The following is a 10,257-nucleotide window of genomic DNA, read 5'->3' on the forward strand; positions in this document are numbered from 1 at the left end:
GCAAATTGCTAGCTTAGCCTAGCATGTGCTGCCTAAAACGAATTGGTTTAATACACTTGTTGTGCACCTGTTGTGGAATTCTATCATTTTTTTTTTATTTCTGCATAATAAATGGTTAAGATGTAAACACTCGTTCAGAGTGGTTTGGTGTAAAATGCTCTATTCTAGACAAATTTAGAGTCAGAATGGTTCACAGTGGTAGTGATAGGAACCAGACGTCCACCTCTAAAAGCTCCCTCACAGAAAGTTCCTACATGAAATGGTTATGAATTCACTGCCTGATGACTGAGACACTGTTTCATGATAGATTTGATAACTTAAACTCCATTCATGTTGGAGGGATACATAATTTGCAGGGTGCTGTGAGGCAAAATAGTCCCCAAAGAAAATGTATTATTTCAGATTTTCCACTATTTTCCATCATCAACATTCCATATAAACTCAGAAGACTCGTGTAGGTTTGCTGGTGGTTCTGGATAGTAAATAAAATGTCTATATTTGTGTTGTAGTCATGGCGACCACTGGTTCCTATCACTACCATTGTAAAGACATCTGAACCATTTCACAACAAACTACTCTGAATCACTCGGTTTACATCTCACACACTGAATTATACAGAAATTTTGAAAAATTAAGTGAAATTTCCCTTTGAAGGTCTTGGATTGGGATCAAGGCCAAATGACTGGATTTGTAGTTAGCTCTCAGTACACTGTAAGTGTCCGGTAGTTAAATATTAAACCTCTGTGTTGTCCTGCAGTTTGGTCAACCAGCAGAAGAGCCTCAAGCAGAAGGTGGCCAGCAGCAAAACAGCGCTGCAGACTCGGCTCACTGACCTGAGGAGGGACAGCACTAGTGGACAAGGTACGTGCATGTGATTAGCTTGGTAAAAAAATAAATAACAGTAATCATAACTTTCATAATGATAAGTTTTAACACAATAAATAAATTCAAAGTAATTAAGTTTTAAATGAAAATTCTAAAAAAAAACTTGCTGCATACGTTTTCTTTTCCCCGTCCTCTAATTTTTAATTTTTTAAAACATGAGCTTGTTTTCATTGGCAGTTTGCAAAAACTAATAAAAAGGCAATAATACATTGTTGTATTGTGATGAAAATAAACCAATATTTGACAGTAACTAAAAACAGAAAAAAACTGAAAGCATGCTCATTCATTAAATAATAATAAATAAATAACTTAATACATTTTGAACAAACTGGCAGTCAGAAGTTCTTCCCTCAAACTTGCAACACACATTAAACCCGAATGAACACTTAAATTATGCACTTAAGCATATCTCATTACTTTATTGTCATTTATTCATTTTAATTTTACACTGACGTCTTGTTTTAATTAAGTTTCTATTTTAACTACACTGCAATTACTCATGCCCTGTTGTTTATGCTATTTTTATTTAGCTTTTATTTTTATGAAGTATTTTGAACTGTGTTTGTGTATGCAATGTACTATAATGAAGATTTCATCCTGCCATTTAATAATATCATCAGTGTGTTTGAGTGACGTTGGCTCATCTGTGACTCATTCCCTGTCCGTCAAAACCACAGATAAGCAGGAGCTGCAGTGCCGCCAGCTGATGGCTGGACTGGATAAAGTGGTGAATGACCTGGATAAACAGGAGAAGGCCATTTACTCTCAAGTGCGCCCCCCTCTGGAGCAGACCCGTCCTCTACAAGACACCAGTGACAGGCTGCAGCACATGAAGGTACAGACTCACACATTTAGAGACTCTGAAAGCTGTACATTCAATCCAAACTACATACCTCACTCTTTAAAGTGGTAAATCCCCAGTTAAAGTGATAGTTAAAGCATATTCACCCAATCCCACCACATTTCCAAATGTAGTCGATCATGTTCGGTGTCTGATGTTTGCATGCTTTGTTAGTATGCGGCTAATGTAGCTAACAAAAAATGAAAACTATTGCCCCACCATTTAGCGTCGCGCTAACTGCATACCTAGATGCCTCAAGTTAGAGGTGTTCAGTATCTCTAACAGACTAGATTGTGTGGTTTCTGTCACTGTATGACTCACTATCTATAAACCTGGACTAAAATATGGACAAAATTCAGGCTTGAAAACAGTTTTTAGCTTATTTTAAAGTGTGCACAAGTTTAGGCACCCCAGTCAGATTCCATTCTTTTAGTTTTTATAAAATAAGTCACACTACCTCTCCAACACACTTCTGCGCAATTAATGCACAATTAATGTTTATTTACTGAGTTTAAAATATTGGAAGAAAAACATTAAAAAAAAAAATGTAAAATGGGGCCTGTGCAAAAGTTATGGCACATTTTATATTTTCATGTTTTTATTTGATCCCAGTATGTTAAACTAAATAAAGCAAATAAATAGAATTGCAAAAAGTATAATTTGACCCAGGTGGTGTTCAAATTAGGGGTGGGAGATATGGCAATACTTACAATATATCACATTACTTTACAACACGATACGCATCACAATATTTGACTTTTCTGAAAGCTAAACTCCTTGTTTGTTTGCAGGAAATTGCCTCTGCTGTCCGCAGGATAGAACCAGAGAAGACCTCCAAAGTGCAGGAGGCTGAAGTTTTCCTGAAGTCCAGCCCAAAATGTGCCAGCGTCCCACAGCTCTATTCCAAGGTGGCCGACACGAACAACAAATACAACAAAGTGGACCAGCTGCTGAAGTGTGCAGACGACAAGTATGTACCGTCCAGCTACCGTCCAGGCCAAAACTAATGATAAATTCTATAATCGATTAAACTGATGACTATTATGTGTTTAATTGTTAACATCATTTTTCCAGCTCCTCCAGTCTGTCAGAGTGACTGTGTGGATCATGTGAACATTATAGAGCTTTTTAAACAAAACAGTAGAAGCCATATCGTCCCCTACACTTCCTGTGGTGTATTACAGTCTGTCAGGATCATATGAACATTATAAATTCAAAAATGCGTTAACAATTAAGAATAAAACTGCAATTTTTCAATTTGTTTTCACAGACTTCAGAACACCAACCGCCTGGAGAACTCCATCCAGAATGCCAAAAACGTGCTGTCCACCTATGAAAACAGACTAGCCAGAGAAGAGGTGGCTCCATCTGACCTCAACTCTCTGGAGAAGACTCAGCGCGAGCTGTCTGTAAGCTGCACTTCCGTGTTTATCATTTTTATAATCACATAATGTTAAAATTAGAACAAACAAACAACAACAATAATAATTGGTTATTGTCTATATAATTAATATTTACAACAACAGTGCTACTACTACTACTACTACTACTACTAATAATAATAATAATAATAATAATAATAATAATAATAATAAAAGTAATTTTATATAGCAGTTGTTGCCATTTATAAAGTGCTATACAGAAAAAATAAAACAGATCATCTTTCTTTTGTTGGCTAAGTCTATTTTACCGCAAAACAAGACCAGTGGCAATGTTCCTGACCCTTTTAACCTACTGGACAGGCTTGGATTTTGACTTATTACCTGAGAAATATTCAAAGATGTTCTGATCCAATCTGACAAATCAGTATTAAAACCAATTAAAGTGTATTTTATTGGACCATTTTCTGTTATATTAAGCCTGAACTGATTCTGATTTTTTAAGGCTATTTTGCTCCCATTGCACTCAATTTACACCACTGTAATTTTAAAATACCCTCTCAAAAAAGATGTTTCTAAAGCGGTTCTTTAGTAAAGTCAATGGTTCTATGAAGAGCCATTAATGCTCAAATAACCATTTGCGTGCTTAAATGGTTCTTTGTACAGAGAGAGAAACATTTAAGCATGCAAGTGGTTTGAGTATGCCTGGTTCTATAAAGAGCCATTGACTTTTCTAAAGAACCCTTGTGTGTCACAATGTGTCACAATATATAAAGAACCCTTTAATCATGCAAAGGCTTTTTTGAGTGTTCATGGTTCTATATAGAACCATTTTTACTACAGAACCCTTGAAGAACCATTTACAAGATGTATAGAGGAAAAGCTTTTGCATGCAGTGCCCTGAAATTAGAGAACAATATGCTAATGAGGGTTCATAGTAATCTGGTGGTGAAGTAGAGAACTCGGCTTTACTGCGTTCTACACAGCACTTTTGACCCTGAGTGCTGTTTTTGTAACAGGACATAGGGTCTGATCTGCGGGCAAAGAGGTCTGTGGTTCCAGAGATGGAGCAGAACCTGAGGTCTGCTAAGGTCAGTTGTGATAACATGGTGAACAAGGTCCAGGAATACTGCCCTGATATCGAGAGACAGGAGGCCGACGTCCAGAAGCTCAGCGCCCGCTACGACAACCTCGGCAGGCAGGTCGAGTCCAGGTGAGTTCACATTTATCACTGATAAGAACTCGATACCCAAAAAAAGCACATTTATTGCTCATAATGATTCAACTTTTATGTGGTCTTGGTTTCCTAAGTGAAAATAAGTTACACGTCCTGTATTATTTTCACACGTGCCATAACTTTTGCACAAGCCTCACTTTATGTTTTATTTTTTCCCGTTTGTTAAAATAAAATACAGCAAATAAATAACAAAAAGGAACAGTGTTTTCTGCAGGGCTAATATAGTTTTGAAATATTCATTAGTTTTTTTATTTCGTTTTTCCTTTGGTTTTAAGGTGCATTAGTAGTTCAAAAGTAGTAGTTTTAGTTGATTTTTATTGAGGATCAGTTTTAGTTTTGTTCTTTAGTATTTTAATAAGTGCTGTGATGGCAGGTATTTGATAAGGGTGGAATACATCCCAGCAGTAGTTTGAGCTCGGCTCGGCTCCAGCTTTCCTTAAAGACCAAACACGGAAGACGTATTTTCTCAGTAATTCCAGTTAGTTTTGGTTAGTTTTGCAGTGGACATTACAGTTTTCATGTTTTTTGAAAAATGTAGGTTTTATTTTTGTTACAGCTTTAGCAACAGTTTTATTCAACAATAGTAACCCTGGTTCTCTTGTAAAATTAATAAAGACATAAAATGTGTCCAGGGTGCACAAACCTTTGCACACGGCTATATTAGGTACATAAAAATGTGAAGGAATAGTTTTTCATTCTTGGAGTCGAACAAAATAACAATCAAATCAAGTTATGGAGAAATGTGAGATTTCATACTGCCCTTTTTCTGAAGAATCATAATCAAACTGAATCATATAAGCTATAGATTTATACTTATCATAATTACTGATTAATGATAATTGTTTACCCATTATAATCATCACACTTGAATGCAGTGATTTTACCTTTGTATGGTCTCATTCTATGGAATTTTCATAGCTATAAAGGAAATTATAATGGATTATTTTCACACTTATTACGAGGGTCATGTTTACTGACTGCAGACATGCATATGTAACATGAGGTTCATTCAAACTGCTTTTATCTTGTAGATCTCAGAATCTGCAGAGAGCTAAGATGGCCTACAACAGCTACCGCAACGATTATGACAATCTGAACAGCTGGCTGTCCCACGTGCCCAACTATGAGCCACGTGAGACCGACGATGTCAGACAGGTGGAGGCCAAGCTGAAAAACCAGAGAGTAAGGACATTTTTAAAATCTTCAACCCTTGTGTGGTGTTCAGGCTCTGTGGGACCCATTTTCAGTGTTTACCAAAAGAAAAATGTCCGTTGCTTATTTTCTGCGAAGAACATATAAAATAACCCATTTTCAGTGCCTTCACCTGCGGGGAGTAAAAGTGCGGAGGTGCTTTGTCCTTCACTCTGTTCTCCTCCTGCATGGCCTGCTGTTAGTGTGTGTGTGTGTGTGTGTGTGTGTGTGTGTGTGTGTGTGTGTCTCTGTGTGTATGTGTTTGTGTATGTGTGTGTGTTTGAGGGTGGACAACATAGACAGGCTGCTGACTGGCTACAGCTGCTAAAGGAGAACCCTATGCTGGACACTTGTGATATTTTAAACATCTGTCATTTTAACATAAACTGTTATGGCTGTATTGACTTTAAACAGTAACCACCAGACCACTGAGTAACAAACACATCAACACCACACAAGGGTTAATAACAGACTGCCATAAACATCTAGAGAGCCGTTTCTTAACTTATTTTCTTTCCTTTTCTCAGAATCTGCTCTCTGACATCGCAAGAAAGGAGTCAGACTTGAACAACGTCTCAAAGAACGCTCAGCTGTACCAGCAAGCGGTCAAGGTAAGATTACACCATCACTTGGAGTCGCCCTCAGCAGGTATTCTGTATTCAGTAAGCCTTAAGATGTGAGGTTAACGTGTTCCTGTCTGTGACTCTTCAGGACTACGAAACTGATGCTGAGCGGTTCCGGTCCATCCTTGACCTCGAAGATGGTTTGGTTCCACAAACGTACAAAAGGAGCAAATTGGAATCTCCTGCCCTGAGAGTGAAGGGAGAGGTATGGAATAAATAGTTACAAAAGATAAATAGCGAAATTAATGTCTCCAAAGAAGTACACTCTTAAAAATGACAGTTCTTTAAGGGTCCTTGAGTAAAGAAAATGGTTCCGTATAGAACCATGAACATGCAAAAGAACACTTATATATATATATATATATATACAAACTTATGTGCATTGTGTAGCAAAAATGTTTGTGTTTTTGGTCTATACATTTGAAAGTAGATTATGTTCTTTCCCAACAGGAAGCAGCCATTGAGGCCAAATTCACAGAGGTCAATGCTGTTAATAAACAACGACTGCAGAACCTGGAGTTTGCACAAAGTCTGCTCAATCAGGTACAGCACACTGGCAACCAAAAGCAATTAGGCACAGAATCAGTTTTTCAGTATGTTAACTCATTATGTGGTACTTTGTTTAACAGCAGCCAGAGGTGCAAATAATCCAGCAAAATGTCCAGACTGTGAAAGCTAGTGCTCCTGGAGAAGAACCCTGGAGAATCAAGAAGCAGCTGGAGGAAGAGGTTCTGAAGAGACAGCAGCTGGAGAAGGAAATCAAAACAATTCAGAGTGACATCTACTTGCTGGAAGGACAGAAACCACAAGACACAATTGTCAAGAAAGAGTTGATCAAGAAGGTGCCTGATCCTCAGCTGGATGAAGAAATCAGCAAAGTCCAGCAGAAGCTCTCAGACGAGCGCAGGACCACCCGTATCCTGGAGAGTGAGCTGGACTCTCTCAGGGTGAAGCTGCGTGGGATTGAGACAGAGATGAAAGAAGGTGCTCAGCAGTACACGGTCAAAGAAGTTCTCCGCATTGAAAGAGACAGAGGACAGGAGGAGGAGGTGAGGAAGCTTAGGGAAGAGCTAGAGGAGCTCAAGAGACAGAAGATGGTCAAGGACAACGAGGTGATTCAGATCCAGAAGCAGATAACTGTTCTGTCTGCGGAGAAGAACAAGGAGCAGGAGGTCATCAAAGAGGAAGAAGTCATAAAGGTGCAGAACGATCCTCAGCTCGAGAGTGAGTACAGATTGCTCATTGAGCGTAAGCAAAAAGAAATAGATAACCGGAAACAACTTGAGGACGAACTTCGATTCCTGCAAGAAAAACTAAGGCGCCTGGAAAAGGAAAAGGCCATGGCTGAGGAGAAGATCTCCATTCGAGAGGTCCTTAAGGTGGAGAAGGATATTGCCCTGGAGAGGGAGGTTGAAAACCTGAGAAGGCAGCTTGAGGACGAAAAGGCCAAACGCATGTCTGCTCAGAGAGAGAGAACAGACATTCAGCGGAAGATTGTGAGCCTTGAGGAGGAAAAATCAAAGGTTATTGTTCAGGAGAAGGTGCGCGAGATTGTTCGACCTGATCCCAAGGCAGAAACAGAGGTTGCCAATCTCAGGCTGGAACTTGTGGAACAGCAGAGAAGGTGCAGAGATGCTGAACTCCAACTTAAGACCTTCCAGGATGAGTTGATTGTGCTGAAGAACAGAGGTCCACAGATTGAATACAAAGAAATCATCAAGGAGGTGATCAGGTATAAGACTGACCCTGAAACTGAGAGAGAGCTTGAGAAACTCAGAAATGAAATTGTGGACAAGACCCACCAGACGGAGAAGTTTGAGATTGAGATACTCCAACTGAAGGATGAAATTCTGAGGTGGAAAGACACCAAGCCTCAGGTGCAGACCAAAGAGGTGGTTAATGAGGTCCTTCAGTACAGGGAGGACCCTAAAACCAAAGAAGAAATCGAGACTCTCAAGAGGAAACTTGCTGAGGAACAGAGGAAGCGCTTAGATCTGGAGAGAGAGCGAGCTTCCAGCGAAGAGAAGATCCGACTTAGGAAGTTAGACTTGTCACAGATTAGGGAGAAGATCGTCCAACGAGAGGTGGTGAAGATGGAGGAAGACCTAGTCTTGAGGTCCGAATGTGAGACCTTGTCTCAGAACATCAGCACTGAGGTGAGGCAGAGGGAAGTCCTGAAGGAGGAACTTGCCAGGCTGCAGCGTCAAAAGGCTGATCTTGAGCTCCAACTGGAGGAACTTGAACGTGAACGCAAAACCCGTAGAGAAGCCGAGCTTGAAATTCAGAGGTTGCGGGTAAGGCTCACTGAGCTAGAGATCAGGGACAAGGAGAACAGAGAGAGGGTCACGGTGAAACAAAAAGTTGTCCTACAACAAGATCCTCAGCAAGAGAAAGAGCATTCCATTCTACGCCTTCAGGTTGAGGAAGAGAGGCACAAGCGCATCCTTCTCGAGAAAGAATTCAATGCTCTAATTCATCAACAAGAGACCCTGGAGAGGACAGAGGTCCGGGAAAAAGTTGTCCGCACAGAGAAGATTCAGGTCGAAAGAGATCCCGAAGCAGAGCTTGAGATTGAGAGGCTGAAGAGAAGCCTTGAGGAAGAGACAAAACGCCGACAAGAACTGGACTTAGAACTTACCACAATCACATCCAGATTGACCGAAGTGGAGTTCACAAACACAAAGTCATCCAAAGAGCTGGACTACATCCGTGATGAGAGCAACAGACTTCAGCAGGAGAATCAGCGCCTCCTGAACGAAATAAGGAAACTTCAGGCTGAAATCCAGATCACCACAAAGGAAACCAGACAGATCACAGAGTCTCTTCCGTTGGACAACAGCAAAAACCTGGAAATCCGGGTATCGTCCCTACAGAAAGAGCTGTCTGACCTGAGACACATCACGGTAGAGAAAGACGAAGAGATCGAAAAGCTACAGAAGAGTCTGTCTGCGGTGAAGGTGAAGAGAGAACAAAGAGAAAGTCATCTCCGTCGTTCCATTGTTGTCATCGACCCAGACACCGGCAAAGAGATGAGGCCTGAAGAGGCATATAAACTGGGCTTGATCGAGTGGAAGATGTTCGTCAACCTCCAGAGTCAGGAGTGCGACTGGGAAGAGATCACCGTCAAGGGTCCAAGCGGGGAATCATCTGTTCTTCACGACAGAAAATCGGGCAAGAAGTTCTCCATCGAGGATGCCCTAAAGGCTGGAAACATCACGCGCCATCAGCTACAGCAGTACCAGAACAAAGAAATCAGCATTCAGGAGTTTGGCGTCATGGTTTCAGGAAAGAGCAAATAATTGCCAAAGATATTACGTCTTTTATTCTACCCTGTCACTTTATTTCCTTGGTTAAGAGTTCTTGATTAAGTACACGTTCTGTTGGGCTTTTAGATTCTATATAAAATCATACTTTGCTCTCTCTCAGTTAACCGTGTATTTATTTTCAAACGCATTCATATATCAATGCACCTGGCTGTTCTTTTCTTCCGGTTCTGAATTTTGGGCTAGTAGAGAGAATGTCTAAGCCATCTTTGTGTCCTTCTTGAAGGCTAGACAGAGGCAGTGTGATTGAACAGGGTGTGATCTCTGACTGTCCCTATGATGTTCTTATGAAAGCCTTTGGAGTGAGTCTATAAAAGCTTAATTTTACACATATCGCTCACGTTTACTGTGCTGTCATCATGTCACTTTGAAAGTTTCTTTTCTTTTCATCTTTAAATGGTGTCAAATGACCCTCTTTTTATTGATTCTTGAGATAAAATATATGTGGGCACACTGGAGTACTGTGTTGTCATGTCTTCTTTTCACTTTCCTATTCAGCTTTGTCTGCATATCAGACAAATAAGTGATATGTAACATTTGAGAAACTCCTTCATTAGCTGTCTATAGGTAGGTAGCTACACCCTCGATATTTGAAGTCTAAAGGTCAGTAGGCCTTTCACATTTTAGTAAAAATCTAATGTTTGAAGTTTGTGGTTTGAATGATTCCGTTTACCACGTCCAGTGTTCTGAATTCAGGAGAACCTTGAAAATATGTAATTATTATAATAGTAGTTATTAGAAAAAATAATAGGAAACTTGAGTTTGAGGTCAAAGGTTT

The 10,257-nt window shown here is 40.0% G+C and overlaps 1 protein-coding gene across 2 annotated transcripts in view; it reads left to right on the forward strand.

The window, feature by feature from the left end:
• Window positions 1–9,937, forward strand: part of ppl (periplakin) — a 33,211-nt gene extending 23,274 nt beyond the window's left edge. Inside the window, exons 13-22 of one of the 2 annotated variants that reach the window (XM_017715486.2) lie at window positions 758–861; window positions 1,563–1,720; window positions 2,518–2,696; window positions 2,997–3,135; window positions 4,125–4,318; window positions 5,374–5,524; window positions 6,061–6,144; window positions 6,245–6,361; window positions 6,607–6,699; window positions 6,786–9,937. In XM_017715486.2, coding sequence (XP_017570975.1) covers window positions 758–861; window positions 1,563–1,720; window positions 2,518–2,696; window positions 2,997–3,135; window positions 4,125–4,318; window positions 5,374–5,524; window positions 6,061–6,144; window positions 6,245–6,361; window positions 6,607–6,699; window positions 6,786–9,455 — 3,889 coding nt within the window. In that variant the 3' untranslated portion in view covers window positions 9,456–9,937. The remainder of the gene's footprint in view (window positions 1–757; window positions 862–1,562; window positions 1,721–2,517; window positions 2,697–2,996; window positions 3,136–4,124; window positions 4,319–5,373; window positions 5,525–6,060; window positions 6,145–6,244; window positions 6,362–6,606; window positions 6,700–6,785) is intronic. The other variant, XM_017715487.2, reaches the window with a different exon arrangement.
• Window positions 9,938–10,257: the final 320 nt, after the last annotated feature.

Source organism: Pygocentrus nattereri, chromosome 14, assembly GCF_015220715.1.
Source record: "Pygocentrus nattereri isolate fPygNat1 chromosome 14, fPygNat1.pri, whole genome shotgun sequence".
Lineage (NCBI taxonomy): Eukaryota > Metazoa > Chordata > Actinopteri > Characiformes > Serrasalmidae > Pygocentrus > Pygocentrus nattereri.